The sequence below is a fragment of the Salvelinus namaycush genome, chromosome 16, assembly GCF_016432855.1.
Source record: "Salvelinus namaycush isolate Seneca chromosome 16, SaNama_1.0, whole genome shotgun sequence".
Lineage (NCBI taxonomy): Eukaryota > Metazoa > Chordata > Actinopteri > Salmoniformes > Salmonidae > Salvelinus > Salvelinus namaycush.
In genome coordinates, this window is record NC_052322.1 from 8,314,939 (window position 1) to 8,332,915 (window position 17,977).

At 42.4% G+C, this 17,977-nt stretch overlaps 1 protein-coding gene across 1 annotated transcript in view; it reads left to right on the forward strand.

Moving 5' to 3' along the window:
- Positions 1-17,977, forward strand: part of LOC120060873 (protein kinase C zeta type-like) — a 136,396-nt gene that overhangs the window by 108,944 nt on the left and 9,475 nt on the right. Inside the window, exons 17-18 of the mRNA XM_039010280.1 lie at positions 2,096-2,185; positions 17,234-17,349. Coding sequence (XP_038866208.1) covers positions 2,096-2,185; positions 17,234-17,349 — 206 coding nt within the window. The remainder of the gene's footprint in view (positions 1-2,095; positions 2,186-17,233; positions 17,350-17,977) is intronic.

Sequence of the window (17,977 nt, forward strand, 5' to 3'; positions counted from 1 at the left end):
TTAAATTGTTTAACTTGGGTCAAACGTTTCGGATAGCCTTCCACAAGCTTCCCACAACAAGTTGGGTGAATTTTGGCCCAATCCTCCTGACAGAGCTGGTGTAACTGAGTCAGGTTTGTAGGCCTCCTGGCTCGCACACACTTTTTCAGTTCTGCCCACACATTTTCTATGGGATTGAGGTCAGGGCTTTGTGATGGCCACTCCAATACCTTGACTTTGTTGTGCTTAAGCCATTTTGCCACAACTTTGGAAGTATGCTTGGGGTCATTGTTCATTTGGAAGACCCATTTGTGACCAAGCTTTAACTTCCTGACTGATGTCTTTAGATGTTGCTTCAATATATTCACATAATTTTCCTCCTCATGATGCCATCTATTTTTTGAAGTACACCAGTCCCTCCTGCAGTAAAGCACCCCCACCACATGACGCTGCCAACCCTGTTCTTCACGGTTGGGATGGTGTTCTTCGGCTTGCAAGCCTCCCCCTTTTTCCTCCAAACATAACGATGGTCATTATGGCCAAACAGTTCTATTTTTGTTTCATCAGACCAGAGTACATTTTTCCAAAAAGTACGATCTTTTTACCCATGTGCAGTTGCAAACCGTAGTCTGGCTTTTTTATGGCGGTTTTGAAGCAGTGGCTACTTCCTTGCTGAGTGGCCTTTCAGGTTATGTCGATATAGGACTCGTTTTACTGTGGATATAGATACTTTCATACCCGTTTCCTCCAGCATCTTCACAAGGTCCTTTGTTGTTGTTCTGGGAGTGATTTGCACTTTTCACACCAAAGTCCGTTCATCTCTAGGAGACAGAATGTGTCTCCCTCCTGAGCGGTATGACGGCTGCGAGGTCCCATGGTGTTTATAATTGCATACTGTTGTTTGTACAGATGAACGTGGTACCTTCAGGCATTTGTATATTGGTCTACAATTTTTTTTTGTGAGGTCTTGGATGATTTATTTTAATTTACCCAAGATTTCAAGCAAAGTGGCACTGAGTTTGAAGGTAGGCCTTGAAATACATCCACAGGTACACCTCCAATTGACTCAAATGATGTCAATTAGCCTATCAGAAGCTTCTAAAGCCATGACATCATTTTCTGGAATTTTCCAAGCTGTTTAAAGGCATAGTCAACTTAGTGTATGTAAACTTCTGACCCACTGGAATTGTGATACAGTGAAATAATCTGTCTATAAACAATTGTTGGAAAAATTACTTGTGTCATGCACAAAGTAGATTTCCTAACCGACTTGCTAAAACTATTGTTTGTTAACAAGAAATTTGTGGAGTGGTTGAAAAATGAGTTTTAATGACTCCAAACTAAGTGTATGTAAACTTCCGACTTCAACTGTAACAAAAAAGTACTGCTCTGGATTACATTTCCACAGAATAATTGTCACGCCCTGACCATAGAGAGCCCTTGGATTCTCCATAGTGGTTTAGGTCAGGGTGTGACTAGGGTATTCTAGAATGTGTATTTCTATGTTGGTGGTTTTGTATGGTTCCCAATTAGAGGCAGCTGGTAATCGTTGCCTCTAATTGGGGATCATATTTAGGAAGCCCTATCTCCCACCTGCTTTGTGGGATATTGTGTGTGTTAGTGTGTTTGGGCACTACGGCTTCATGTTCTTTGTTTCTAGTTTCACTTTGTATTAAAAAGATGTGGAACTCAATGTACGCTGCTCCTTGGTCCGCTCATTTTGAAGTTAGTGACAATAATCTAAAATAGTAGTAGATAAATATAAAGTAACTCTATTGAGTTAAACTGTTAATAGAATCGTTGATCTGTGAATTGTTGGCAGGAGTTAGTGTGTTTTTCATTGGTGGCATTTTGATAATTACCTTGTTTTGGGATTTTTCAAGGGTGAAGGAATTAGTTTGTTTGAGGGAAATACTGACTGAACTTTGTTTAATTTGAGTAAACATTACATCTCTACATTCGACCAAGATCACATTGCTGTAATTGGTGCCACATATGCTTGAATGACTGGCGGCAGATATAGATTTTCTGTAATTCATTTTCACTTTGTTTGTTTAGGGACTATTGCGTTGAGCATGCCAACTCTTGATTCTACTCGTTTCTCTCCACCTAACAGGACCCCAAAGAGCGGCTGGGTTGCCAGGTCCAAACGGGCTTCTCTGACATCAAGTCGCACACGTTTTTCCGCAGTATAGACTGGGACCAGGTAAGCCTCCAATCAAATCCACTTAACTTAGAAGAATAGAAGTGAATGAATCCATCTGACAGAGTATTTGTGATGGGAGGGAAGTCAGGAATTGTGTTCCGTGGTTAGTCAGTATCACCTGTGGGAACCCATGTTAGTCAGTGTGACAGTCATCAGTTTACTTTGATTCACATTATGTCTATTTGCATTACGTCATGCTTTAAATGGTGGGTATGCTATATTTTATTTGACTAATATTGCAAAAATGGTAGAGAAGATACTTGATTATTGGGGGGGGGGGGGGGGGGTGAAACAATATTTACTTTTATTGCTAATGGTTAATTAAAGTCATTTCCGATTGGCATGGCTTTCCTAACTTTGACAACTAGGAAGTTTCCCATCAGATTCCTTCCTCCGAGTCATTTCCCTCAGCAATCAGCCCTTGTTAATGTCTTAATTGACCAGTGTTGGGAGAGGAGGGATCTTATGGAGCTTTAAATGAATAGAACACGCTGAGACACAGAGTGTTAGACACAGAGTGTTAGACACAGAATGTTAGACACAGAATGTTAGACCACTGCTGTGTAGAACAAAGTGACTGCCTCCTCTTTGTTGCATCAACAAGAATAAAAGTGAGTTCTAAATGACAGACATGCACCATCCAACTGTGTGTGTTGAGGGGAGGTTGATGGCGTACAGCTGACGCAAGCAGCTATTTCAAAGTGGGAGATGGGCCCATACAATATTTAGGGGATCCGGTATGTCATCAGAAATTATGCTCATGTGCACATACACAGTGGGATTCGGTGTTTCCGCACATTATTAGTTTCTAGTCAAAGAGTCTTCTGTATATTCAATACAAAAAAAGGGAGATGCCTTGATCACAGCGGTGCCTCCTTTTCTGTGATATCATTGGTCGACAGCATGTCTCATAGTGTTGCAAAGTACCCCGAAACGTTCGATACTAGACCATCAAAAACGGTTCGGTACTCACATTTTTGTTACTTTCGGTACTTCTTTTAAATGTGTCTCACGTCGTCTAGATTGAGCGAGGATCAAGTCTGTCTTTGAGCACAGCCGATGCCCCCTTATAGCGTGAGCGTAACGTGCCTGCTCTACTTACTCATTGCTACCTCTAGCCTGTCCTGAGTCACCACTGCACACCCTAGGAGTCTGGGCTGTATCACAACTTACGCTGCACAGAAGTTAACATACTTGAATAATGCAACATGGCATATAGAAATTTTGAAACTGTTAATTACTGTTCGCATTACAGGATAGAACACTTTACAATGCAAGAAGATACCGGTAGCTTGGGAGCAATTTCCAAACACCTGAAGGTACCACGTTCATCTGTACAAACAATAGTACGCAAGTATAAACACCATGGGACACCGCAGCCGTCATACCACTCAGGAAGGAGACGCGTTCTCTCTCCTATAGATGAACGGACTTTGGTGCGAAAAGTTCAAATCAATCCCAGAACAGCAAAGGACCTTGTGAAGATGCTGGAGGAAACGGGTACAAAAGTATCTATATCCACAGTAAAACGAGTCCTATTTCGACATGACCTGAAAGGCCGCTCAGCAAGGAGAAGCCACTGCTCCAAAACCTCCATAAAAAAGCCAGACTACGGTTTGCAACTGCACATGGGGACAAAGATCATACTTTTTGGAGAAATGTCCTCTGGTCTGATGAAACAAAAATAGAACTGTTTGGCCGTAATGACCATCATTATGTTTGGAGGAAACAAGGGGGATGCTTGCAAGCCCATGAACACCCTCCCATCCGTGAAGCACGGGGGTGTCAGCATCATGTTGTGGGGGTGCTTTGCTGCAGGAGGGACTGGTGCACTTCACAAAATAGATGGCATCATGAGGAAAAGAAAATTATGTGGATATATTGAAGCAACATCAAGACATCAGTCAGGAAGTTAAAGCTTGGTCGCAAATGGGTCTTCCAAATGAACAATGACCCCAAGCATACTTCCAAAGTTGTGGCAAAATGGCTTAAGGACAACAAAGTCAAGGTATTTGAGTGGCCATCGCAAAGCCCTGACCTCAATCCCATAGAATATTTGTGGGCAGAACTGAAAAAGCGTGTGCGAGCAAAGAGGCCTACAAACCTGACTCAGTTACACCAGCTCTGTCAGGAGGAATGGGCCAAAATTCACCCAACTTATTGTGGGAAGCTTGTGGAAGGCTACCCAAAACTTTTAAACCAAGTTAAACAATTTAAAGGCAATGCTACCAAATACGAATTGAGTGTCTGTAAACTTCTGACCCACTGGGAATGTGATGAAAGAAATAAAAGCTGAAATAAATCATTCTCTCTACTATTATTCTGACACTTCACATTCTTCAAATAAAGTGGTGATCCTAACTGACCTAAGACAGGGAATTTTAACTTGGATGAAATGTCAGGAATTGTGAAAAACCGAGTTTAAATGTATTTGGCTAAGGTGTATGTAAACATCCGACTTCAACTGTACTCTCACTTTTACTCATCATTTGCTTCTGCTACTCTTTACTTTACTCGTATTATCTATCCTGATGCCTAGTCGCTTTACCCTGCTTTCATGTATCTACGTCAAATACCTCGTATCTCTCTGCACATTGGTCCGGTACTCCCTGTTTATTTTACTACCCTTTGTGTTACTATTTTATTTGTATTATTATTTTGAAACTCTGCATCATAGGGAAGGTCTCGTAAGCAAGCAGTTCAAGGTAAAGTCTACACCAGTTGTATTCGGCGCATTTAACAAATACCATTTTATTTGAAAAACGTAATTTTGTTTGGTATCTGGTCAGATTACTATGACCAGTTAAAGGCGTCTTTTTCTAGTTGGTAAAAGTGACATCACTGCAACAACTTTTGCCCGCTGGGTTAGTTCTTGCCTTACGACTATGATCCTTCCCAGTCCTATCAGATAAATCCTGCAGGTGGATTAACGAAGGGAGGAGGGAAGAACTTTGTTGAATGAAGTGCAGCCCATGTCCATAACATAAGCCTCCCTAGCTCAGTGCCAAACTCAGCATAGTGACGTCAGAAACAGCGCTGCCAGACTATCCTGTGGGGGGGATCAGAACGCCAGTAGCAGCATTATGGCCCACATCTCTAACTGCGTCTCTGACTGCCCCTCTCAAGAGAATAGCGCTCTCCTCTTACCAGAGTAACAGTGGAAAATCTTTCGGAAATCCACTGCAAAACGATTACCGACAGGCAGTGATTGGATAACTCGTCTAGACATAGAAGAGCAGACAGACAGATACCCTGACTTGATTTCGGTTCACTAAATAGGCTATAGCCTACGATGGAAAAAAACGTTGCCAAAAGGAATGCTTTCAAAGATACAAAGCAGTGGATAAGTCTCTGTTAGACTACTGTCAGTGTAAGAAACCTGTCCTTTATTATAAACTCGGTGGTTTGAGCCCTGAATGCTGATTGGCTGAAAGCCATAGTATATCAGTCTGTATACCACAGGTATGACAAAACAATACATTTTTACTGCATTGGTAACCAGTTTAAAATAGCAATAAGGTGCTTCGGGGGGTTGTGGTATATTGGCAATATACCACAGCTAAGGGCTGTATCCAGGCACTCTGCATTGTGGGCCTTATTGCTTAAATATATAATCTCCCAATAGTTTAAAATATCAGATTTGTCATGCATGCAATGAAAATAAATTGTGTTAATACCGTGAGGCACACTCCTACTCATATTGGACTAAACAGCATTAACTGCGTCCCAAATGGCACCATATTCACTACATAGTGCACTACTTTTAACCAGAGCCGATAGGGCTCTAGCAAAAAAATAGGGCATATGGGCCCTGGATAAAAGTAGTGCACTATGGAGGGAATAGGGTGCTCTTTTGGATGCACCCCGAGATGCTGGTTTAAACATACAATGTTTGCCTCTTGGGGAAATTGGGCATGGGTCCCACCATGAAAGTGAGGAGGAAAAAAAACATTTCTTAACATCAGTAACGTGCCTTGCCATGACGCGTGGTGCAGTGCAGACACCAAAGGAAAAATCTTGTGAATTTGACCACTTTGATATTTTCCACCCAGCCCCCGTGAAACCTCCATGTTAAAAAGCTTGACGAAGCTTTGACTGCATGCCTCAGTGGCGGTTGACCATTGACAGTGTGCCTCAGTGGCGGTTGACCATTGACGGTGTGCCTCAGTGGCGGTTGACCATTGACGGTGTGCCTCAGTGGCGGTTGACCATTGACGGTGTGCCTCAGTGGCGGTTGACCATTGACGGTGTGCCTCAGTGGCGGTTGACCATTGACGGTGTGCCTCAGTGGCGGTTGACCATTGACGGTGTGCCTCAGTGGCGGTTGACCATTGACGGTGTGGAATTCGTACACGACGCAACGTCCTTCCAACAGAAACCTAGCCGTCTCTGGCCCAGACAGAACTCCCGGGCTCTGAGCAGCACTTTGACTACTGTTTAAGCATATTAATATTAATCACAACACATTGTATCCAAGATGGCGTAGCAGTCAGATGTCTTGTCCCGTGTAAATATTTATTTTTTCTTTGTATATATTTTGTATATTTTTAACCTCAATTTCAACATACTCTCCTGCAACCCGCCTCACCCAATGTGGTATGGATCTGCTATTTTCTATACTTTAGAACTGGAACCCCCAACAGAAGCTATCCAGCTAACTAGCTACTAGCTAGTAGTCAGTTAGTCACTGCTAGCGGTCATCAGCTAACCTCAGCCCGGACAACTTCTGCCAGTCTGCACAGCACGACTCAACCCAGAGCATATCAGGCTGCTTTATCTCTACCACATCTCCGGATTCCTACCGCAAGCTCTGAACCTTTTCACCTGGATCATCGCAGCTAGCTAGCTGCTATCGAAGTGGCTACTCCTGGCTAATGTCTCTGTCCCGAAGCAAGCACCAGTTAGCCTGGAGCTAGCCCCGAGCTACACCCACCTCCCGGCTAGCTGAAGAGGTCCATCAGTCAATTTCTTGGGCTACAATACCTATTTTGCCAATTGGCCTGGACCCTTTTACTGCCTACACGGAGCCCCGCCGATCCATCACGACTGGTCTGCCGACGTAACCGTCCGAGGGGGCTTCAACAGACTCTTCCGTCGCGACGTCCCCTAAGGCCCTTCTGCTAGCCCCGGCCCGCTCATAACCGACACTGTTAACAAGCTTCAAATCCATACAACACTCCTTCCGTGGCTTCCAGCTGCTCTTAAATGCAAGTAAAACTAAATGCATGCTCTTCAACTGATTGCTGCATGCCTGTCAAGCATCACTACTCCTCTGGACGGTTCTGACTTAGAATATGTGGACAAGTACCTTGGTGTCTGGTTAGACTGTAAACTCTCCTTCCAGACTCACGTCAAGCATCTCCAATCCAAAATTACATCTAGAATCGGCTTCCTATTTCGCAACAAAGCATCCTTCACTCATGCTGCCAAACATACCCTCGTAAAACTGACTATCCTACCGATCCTTGACTTCGGCGATGTCATTTACAAAATAGCCTCCAACACTCTTCTCAGACTGCATCCAATTCGCTATCACAGTGCCATCCGTTTTGTCACCAAAGCCCCATATACTACCCACCACGCGACCTGTATGCTCTCGTTGACTGGCCCTCGCTTTATATTTGTTGCCAAATCCACTGGCTCCAGGTCATCTCTAAGTCTTTGCTAGGTAAAGCCCCGCATTATTTCAGCTCACTGGTCACCATAGCAGCACCCACCAGTAGCACACGCTCCAGCAGGTATATTTCACTGGTCACCCCCAAAGCCAATTCCTGTTTTGGCCGCCTTTCCTTCCAGTTCTCTGCTGCCAATGACTGGAACGAATTGCAAAAATCACTGAAGCTGGAGACTCCTATCTCCCTCACTAACTTTAAGCATCAGCAGTCAGAGCAGCTTACAGATCATTGCACCTGTACATAGCCCACCTTTAAGTAGCCCATCCAACTACCTCATCCCCATATTATTTATTTTTGCTCCTTTGCACCCCAGTATCTCTACTTGCACATTCATCTTCTGCACATCTATCACTCCAGTGTTTAATTGCTAAATTGTAATTACTTCGCCACTACGGCCTATTTATTGCCTTACCTCCCTAATCTTACCTCATTTGCACACACTGTATAAAGACTTTTCTATTGTGTTGTTGACTGTACGTTTGTTTATTCCATGTGTAACTCTGTGTTTGTGTTGCACTGCTTTGCTTTATCTTGGCCAGGTCGCAGTTGTAAATGAGAACTTGTGATCAACTGGCATACCTGGTTAAATAAAGGTGAAATAAAAAAATGTGAAAAACAGGCTCCGGCCTTTCCTATAAGATTTTATGTAGTTGATAAATTAGATATCTATTAGCACTCCCCATATCTGTTCTTACAGTACCATCTTTTTTCAAAGAACCCTTTTTGTTTTATTTAACTGTTTAAACAGCCCTGATAACTTGATTGTCAGATGACTCAACAAGAGACTGACTAAAGGTTTCAGCGGGAGGGAACTACGCATTGATGTGAAAAATGAATTGTGTGTGTGTGTGAGAGAGAGAGAGCTCCTTGCCGGGCCCCTGCTGTTGATTGGCTGTAATTAGTAATCATCATCATCTCCTCACCCCTCTGGAGTCCTCCCTGCTGCCGTATCACACACTCGCTCTCACACAGACACACACTCGCACGCACACACACTCTCTCTCTTAGTCTCTCGGCCATCACGCACACAGGCAACGTCAGACGGTGATGTGATCTAAGGGTCTTTGATTACCCCGCTCATCCTTGGCTCCAGCTCCCCTTTCAAGTCCCCTCGGGCTCCTGGGCCACTTCCTCTCTGAGTAGGAGAGCAGGAGCCTCATTTATGAACCATGCGTACGTACAAAATGTGCGTGTACAAGTTTTCACGCAAAAGTTGTCATTTATAAAAAACTGAACTTGACTTGAATGTCCTTTCCTCCACGCAAACTTTAGACTTGCGTACGCACATCTTCTAGTGCTTGAAGTATTGAAATAAGGCCTAAGTATTTTGTGCAAATGGGGGATATGATGACATGCTGTTAGTGAAAATCAAGTGTGTTTTATTTTTGGAATCTAAAATAAGACACAGGAATCTATTACCTATTTATTTCCATAACCAATGCAGAGTAAATTCCTCACCTTTTCTGTCCATGATGCGCTCATATTCCTGAAGTAGTTATAAAACAAATTACCATGGTCATTCTTCATTGAATTGGGTCTATGTATTTCAAGGTTTGATGTATGCGATCCCATAGGCAGTGCGGTTTAGAGCCTACAGACAAATTTAACAGGTGAACATCAAGACAGTTGATCTTTTACTTTGAATTATGTATGCTACTACAGTAATTTCTATTTGTTTTAAGTAGCGTAGATGATGTTTCAGAATTCACGGGCAGTCGAGCATATTTAGGTTGGGGGAAAAGTCAATGCAAAAACATTGATGAATTCCAACGTTCTGCTGACAGTTCGCTATTGTTTTCTCCTTCAGAAACTGTAACAGTCCTTTGCCAAATAAAGCATTAAGTTAAAAAAAATAATAATTACATTCTGCCAACACAGTAAATAGACCAGTAGCTTATGTAAAATGTTTGACAGTATGGGTAGGCTACTGTATTGCTGTTGGATAGGAGTGGGCCATCATAAGCCTATTTAATTTTATTTGAAAAACAATCAGTGAATTTGTCCAAATACTTATGAGTTCTTCACATGGGGGTGACTAGATACAGTTGAAGTCGGAAGTTTACATACACTTAGGTTGGAGTCATTAAAACTCGTTTTTCAACCACTCCACATTTCTTGTTAACAAACTATAGTTTTGGCAAGTAGGTTAGGACATCTACTTTGTGCATGACACAAGTAATTTTTCCAACAATTGTTTACAGACAGATTATTTCACAATTCCAGTGGTCAGAAGTTTACATACACTAAGATGACTGTGCCTTTAAACAGCTTGGGAAATTCCAGAAAATTTGGTCATGGCTTTAGAAGCTTCTGATAGGCTAATTGACATAATTTGAGTCAATTGGAGGTGTACCTGTGGATGTATTTCAAGGCCTACCTTCAATTTCAGTGGCTCTTTGCTTGACATCATGGGAAAATCAAAAGAAATCAGCCAAGACCTCCACAAGTCTGGTTCATCCTTGGGAGCAATTTCCAAACGCTTGAAGGTACCACGTTCATCTGTACAAACAATAGCACGCAAGTATAATCAAATCAAATGTATTTATATAGCCCTTCTTACATCAGCTGATATCTCAAAGTGCTGTACAGAAACCCAGCCTAAAACCTCAAACAACAAGCAATGCAGGTGTAGAAGCACGGTGGCTAGGAAAAACTCCCAAGAAAGGCCAAAACCTAGGAAGAAACCTAGAGAGGACCCAGGCTATGAGGGGTGGCCAGTCCTCTTCTGGCTGTGCCGGGTGGAGATTATAACAGAACATGGCCAAGATGTTTAAATGACCAGCATGGTCAAATAATAATAATCACAGTAGTTGAGGGTGCAACAGGTCAGCACCTCAGGAGTAAATGTCAGTTGGCTTTTCATAGCCGATCATTGAGAGTATCTCTACCGCTCCTGCTGTCTCTAGAGAATTGAAAACAGCAGGTCTGGGACAGGTAGCACGTCCGGGTTCCATAGCCGCAGACAGAACAGTTGAAACTGGAGCAGCAGCATGGCCAGGTGGACTGGGGACAGCAAGGAGTCATCATGCCAGGTAGTCCTGAGGCATGGTCCTAGGGCTCAGGTCCTCCGAGAGAGAGAAAGAAAGAGAGAATTAGAGAAAGCATACTTAAATTCACACAGGACACCGGATAAGACAGGAGAAATACTCCAGATATAACAGACTAACCGTAGCCCCCCGACACAAACTACTGCAGCATAAATACTGGAGGCTGAGACAGGAGGGGTCAGGAGACACAGGATATAACCCCACCCACTTTGCCAAAGCACAGCTCCCACACCACTAGAGGGATATCTTCAAACACCAACTTACCATCCTGAGACAAGGCCGAGTATATCCCACAAAGATCTCCGCCACGGCACAACCCAAGGGGGGGCGCCAACCCAGACAGGAAGACCATGTCAGTGACTCAACCCACTCAAGTGACGCACCCCTCCTAGGGACGGCATGGAAGAGCACCAGTAGGCCAGTGACTCAGTGGAGAGAGGGGAACCGACCAGGCAGAGACAGCAAGGGCGGTTCGTTGTTTCAGTGCCTTAACGTTCACCTTCACACTCCTGGGCCAGACTACACTCAATCGTAGGACCTACTGAAGAGATGAGTCTTCAATAAAGACTTAAAGGTTGAGACCGAGTCTGCGTCTCTCACATGGATAGGCAGGCCATTCCATAAAAAGCTCTATAGGAGAAAGCCCTGCCTCCAGCAGTTTGCTTAGAAATTCTAGGGACAATTAGGAGGCCTGCGTCTTGTGACTGTAGCGTACGTGTAGGTATGTACTAGAGGTCGACCGATTAATTAGGGCCGATTTCAAGTTTTCATAATCGGAAATCGGTATTTTTGGGCGCCAATTTATTTTTTAACCTTTATTTAACTAGGCAAGTCAGTTAAGAACAAATTCTTATTTTCATTGACAGCCTAGGAACAGTGGGTTAACTGCCTTGTTCAGGGGCAGAACGACAGATTTTCACCTCGTCGGCTCGGGGGATCCAGTCTTGCAACCTTACAGTTAACTAGTCCAACGCTCTAACCACCTGCCTCTCATTGCACTCCATGAGGAGCCTGCCTGTTACGCGAATGCAGTAAAAGCCAAGGTAAGTTGCTAGCTAGCATTAAACTTATCTTATAAAAAACAATCAATCAATCATAATCACTAGTTATAACTACACATGGTTGATGATATTACTTGTTTATCTAGCGTGTCCTGCATTGCATATAATCGATGCAATGCTGTGGGGATGATTTAACAAAAGCGCATTTGCGGAAAAAAACACAATCGTTGGACGACTGTACCTAACCATAAACACCAATGCCTTTCTTAAAATCAATACACAGAAGTATATATTTTTAAACCTGCATATTTAGCTAAAAGAAATCCAGGTTAGCAGGCAATATTAACCAGGTGAAATTGTGTAATTTCTCTTGCGTTCATTGCACGCAGAGTCAGGGTATATGCAACAGTTTGGGCAGCCTGGCTCATTGCAAACTAATTTGCCAGAATTTTACGTAATTATGACATAACATTGAAGGTTGTGCAATGTAGCAGCAATATTTAGACTTAGGGATGCCACCCGTTAGATAAAATACGTAACGGTTCCGTATTTCACTGAAATAATAAACGTTTTGTTTTCGAAATGATAGTTTCCGGATTCGACCATATTAGTGACCAAAGGCTCGTATTTCTGTGTGTTATGTTATAATTAAGTCTATGATTTGATAGAGCAGTCTGACTGAGCGATGGTAGGCAGCAGCAGACTCGTAAGCATTCATTCAAACAGCACTCTTCGCAAGCACAGCGCTGTTTATGACTTCAAGCCTAACGGCTGGTGTAACCGATGTGAAATGGCTAGCTAGTTAGCTGGATGTGTGCGCTAATAGCGTTTCAAACGTCACTCGCTCTGAGACTTGGAGTAGATATTCCCCTAGTTATTCCCCTCAGCGGCTTTTGTGGAGCGATGGGTAACGCTGCTTCGAGTGTGGCTGTTGTCGATGTGTTCCTGGTTCGAGCCCAGGTAGGGGCGAGGAGAGGGACGGAAGCTATACTGTTACACTGGCAATACTATAGTGCCTATAAGAACATCCAATAGTCAAAGGTATATGAAATACAAATGGTATAGAGAGAAATAGTCCTATAAATACTATATTAACTACAACCTAAAACCTCTTACCTTGGACTATTGAAGTCTCATGTTAAAAGGAACCACCAACTTTCATATGTTCTCAGCAAGGAACTCAAACGTTAGCTTTTTTACATGGCACATATTGCACTTTTACTTCTCCAACACTTTGTTTTTGCATTATTTAAACCAAATTGAACATGTTTCATTATTTATTTGAGGCAAAATTTATTTTTATTGATGTATTATATTAAGTTAAAATAAGTGTTCATTCAGTATTGTTGTAATTGTCATTATTACAAATACATTATTATTATATATATTTTTTTAAATCGGACGATTAATCGGTATCGGCTTTTTTGGTCCTCCAATAATCGGTATCGGTATTGAAAAATCATAATCGGTCGACCTCTAGTATGTACGGCAGGACCAAGTATAAACACCATGGAACCACGCAGCCGTCATACCGCTCAGGAAGGAGACACGTCTGTCTCCTAGAGATGAACGTACTTTGGTGCGAAAAGTGCAAATCAATCCCAGAAGAACAGCAAAGGACCTTGTGAAGATGCTGGAGGAAACAGATACAAAAGTATCTATATCCACATAACCTGAAAGGCCGCTCAGCAAGGAAGAAGCCACTGCTCCAAAACCGCCATAAAAAAAGCCAGACTACGGTTTGCAACTGCACATGGGGACAAAGATCGTATTTTTTGGAGAAATGTCCTCTGGGCTGATGAAACAAAAATATAACTGTTTGGCCGTAATGACCATCGTTATGTTTGGAGGAAAAAGGGGGAAGCTTGCAAGCCGAAGAACACCCTCCCAACCGAGAAGCACGGCGGTGGCAGCATCATGTTGTGGGGGTGCTTTGCTGCAGGAGGGACTGGTGCACTTCACAAAATAGATGGCTTTATGAGGAAGGAAAATTATGTGCATATATTGAAACAACATCTAAAGACATCAGTCAGGAAGTTAAAGCTTGGTCACAAATGGGTCTTCCAAATGGACAATGACCCCAAGCATACTTCCAAAGTTGTGGCAAAATGGCTTAAGGACAACAAAGTCAAGGTATTGGAGTGGCCATCACAAAGCCCTGACCTCAATCCTATAGAAAATTTGTGGGCCAGACTGAAAAAGCGTGTGCGAGTTACACCAGCTCTGTCAGGAGGAATGGGCCAAAATTCACCCAACTTATTGTGGGAAGCTTGTGGAAGGCTACCCAAAACGTTTGACCCAAGTTAAACAATTTAAAGGCAATGCTACCAAATACTAATTGAGTGTATGTAAACTTCTGACCCACTGGGAATGTGATGAAAGAAAGAAAGAAATAATTCTCTCTACTATTATTCTGACATTTCACATTCTTAAAATAAAGTGGTGATCCTAACTGACCCAAGACATCGAATTTTTACTAAGATTAAATGTATTTGGCTAAGGTGTATGTAAACGTCCAACTTCAACTGTACATAAAGTGCTTTCATTTCTAAAACGGTAAAACAGATATGTATGAAAATACCCTCAAATAAAAGCCGACATTCTGTAGCTTACTGTCGCCTGAAATGAAACGTTTGATCTCAAATCCAAAATGCTGGATGGAGTATAGAGCCAAATAAAAATGTCAAGCTTCACTATCCAAATACATATGGAGGGGAGTGTATATAAAACAAAACAAAACGATGGTTTTGAAAATCCATCTAACGTATACCATCTTTCTTCGAACAATGTAAGGTCCTCAGTGGACTATTGCACGACTGAGAAGGACTGGAAAACCATGGAAACGAACCACATGTGAACCCTTACTCACTCTGCAGGGCCCAGTGAATCACCCACTAACAATATTGATAGGCTCACCCTTTCTTCCACCATATTTTTTCCTCCCCTGCTTTTCTCTCTTTTTCTTTCTGTTATTTTATTCATCTGATATACAGTACCAGTCAAAAGTTGACACACCTACTCATTCAAGGGTTTTTATTTTTTACTACATTGTAGAATAATACTGAAGATGTCAAAACTATGAAATAACCCAAAAAGTGTTAAACAAAAATATTTTATATTCTTCAAAGTAGCCACCCTTTGCCTTGATGACAGCTTTGCACACTCTTGGCATTCTCTCAACCAGCTTCATGAGGTAGTCACCTGGAATGCATTTCAATTAACAGGTGTGCCTTGTTAAAAGTTAATTTGTGGAATTAACACTTTTTTGGTTACTACATGATTCCATGTGTGTTATTTCATAGTTTTGATGTCTTCACTATTATTCAACAATGTAGAAAATAGTACAAATAAAGGAAAAACCCTGGAATGGGTAGCTGTGTCCAAAGCTTTGACTGATACTGTATATTCAACAAGCCAATAAACAGACATACAGTACAGTGCAACGTTTACAAAGATAACGTGTGGGTCACATAAGTATTTGTTTCCTTTCAAATATGTAATTGCTATTCTGTGACAATCTGGACCAGGCTAGCATGGACCAGGTAATATTTACTAGGCTCCGAAAACAGAAAACGGACTGAAACATGGAGGGACTACCTGAACCTTGTACTTTCTAGAAATGCTTGTTTTAGTCGTCCGTTGCAAAATGTTTTTCTACGGTGTGCACTAATGACAGTGTTGTTTGTATTTGTATTTTATTAGGGCAGCAGCTACTCTTCCTGGGGTCCAAACACATTAAGACACATTACACATAAAACAAAAGATAAAACAGTACATCATATAGCAGTCACACCACCATATATCCACAACACAAAATGTATGATACCACCATACAACAATATTACAATGTATGTGTGTGTAGAGTGCGTATGCTAGCGCCCGTGTGCGTCTCTTCACAGTCCCTGCTGTTCCATAAGGTGTATTTTTATCTGTTTTTAAAATCTGATTCTACTGCTTGCTTCAGTTACCTGTGTGGAATAGAGTTCCATGTAGTCATGGCTCTATGTAGTACTGTGCGCCACCCATAGTCTGTTTTGGACTTGGGGATTGTGAAGAGACATCTGGCATGTCTTGTGGAGTATGCATGGGTGTCTGAGCTGTGTGCTAGCATTTTAAACAGACATCTTGGTGCATTCAGTTTGTGAACACTTCCTACAAAAACAAGTAGTGATGAAGTCAATCTCTCCTCCACTATGAGTCATGAGAGATTAACATGCATATAATTAATGTTAGCTCTCTGTGTACATTTAAGGGCCAGCCGTGCTGCCCTGTTCTGAGCCAAAGTCCCTCTTTGTGGTACCTGATAACACGACTGAACAGTAGTCCAGGTGCGACAAACCTAGGGCCTCTAGCACCTGCCTTGTTGATGGTGTTGTTAAGAACGCAGAGCAGCGCTTTATTATGGACAGACTTCTCTCCATCTTAGCTAATTTTGAATCGACATGTTTTGTCCATGAAAGTTCTACAATCCAGGGTTACTCCAAGCAGTTTAGTCACCTCAACTTGCTAAATTTCCACATTATTCATTACAAGATTTAGTTGAGGTTTAGGGTTTGTCCCAAATACAATGCTTTTAGTTTTTTAAATATTTAGGACTAACTTGTTCCTTTCCACACATTCTGAAACTAACTGCAGCTCTTTGTTAAGTGTTGCAGTCATTTCAGTCACTGTAGTAGCTGATGTGTTGAGTCATCCGCATACATAGACACACTGGCTATTCTCATGTCATTAGTAAAGATTTTAAAAAGGGGCCTAGACAGCTGCCCTGGGGAATTCCGGATTATGTTGGACAGGCTTCCATTAAAGAACACCCTCTGTCTTCTGTTAGACAGGTAACTCTTTATCCACAATATAGCAGGGGGTGTAAATCCATAATTTTCCAGCAGCAGACTATGATCGATAATGTCAAAAGCGCACTGAAGGTTAACAAAACAGCTCCCAATCTTTTTATCATCAGTTTCTCTCAGCCAATCATCATCGACATCGTCATTTGTGTGCTGGGCTTGTTGAATGTCCTTCCCTATAAGCGTGCTGAAAGTCTGTTGTCAATTTGTTTACTGTAAAATAGCATTGCATCTGGTCAAACACCATTTTTTCCAAAAGTTTACGAAGGGTTGGTAACAGGCTAATTGGTCGGCTATTTGAGCCAGTAAAGGGGGCTTTACTATTCTTAGGTAGCGGAATGACTTTTTCTTCCCTCCAGGCCTGAGGGCACACACTTTCTAGTAGGTTTAAATTGAAAACATGGCAAATAGGAGTGACAATATTGTCTGCTATTATCCTCCAATGTTCCATCCAAGTTGTTGTGCTTGTCTCCCCATGCAGCTGGAGAAGAAACAGATGTCCCCGCCCTTCAAGCCCCAGATCGCAGACGACTATGGCCTGGAGAACTTTGACACCCAGTTCACTAACGAGCCAGTGCAGCTAACACCAGACGATGAGTAAGTGAACACCCTCTAAACCGACATGACGAGCCTAACAGAAGACTACATATTTGATCAAGACTAGATATTTAACGAGTCATTGAACTAGTTATGAAGCGTGTATGACCACATTTTTTAAAAACACTGTTATAGAGTACTGCAAATAGCTGGTAGTGTTTCAGTGTTTTATAACTAGTGTTATAATAACTTGATAACATATGGACGGTTAGTGGATAGGGGAGCTAGACAGGGCAAGGCCAGTTAAACTCTGGGAATAGTGATGGTTGTTGGCCAGTAGGGCGCACTCCTCTCTCAGGACCAGTCCAATCCAGTCTGTCACCTCTGTGCCATAAGGGATTGGAGACTGGAGTCTGAGACTAGGGACCTATCCAGGAACAACCCCTAGCCCCTACCCACTATGAGACACTTGATTTCATACGTTTAAACAATATGGTGAAAATTCAACCTATCAGAGAGCAAGGTTGAGCTGTCTACATATTCCTTACACATATCAAAAAGATCTCATATCTCCACAAAGTGTCTAGGAGGGGCTAGGCACTAGGGGTTGTTTCTGGACCGAGTCTATACAGGGTTGTTCAACGTGTGACTCGTTTTACTGCCCCTTTGTGGCTCCATGGATATCTAC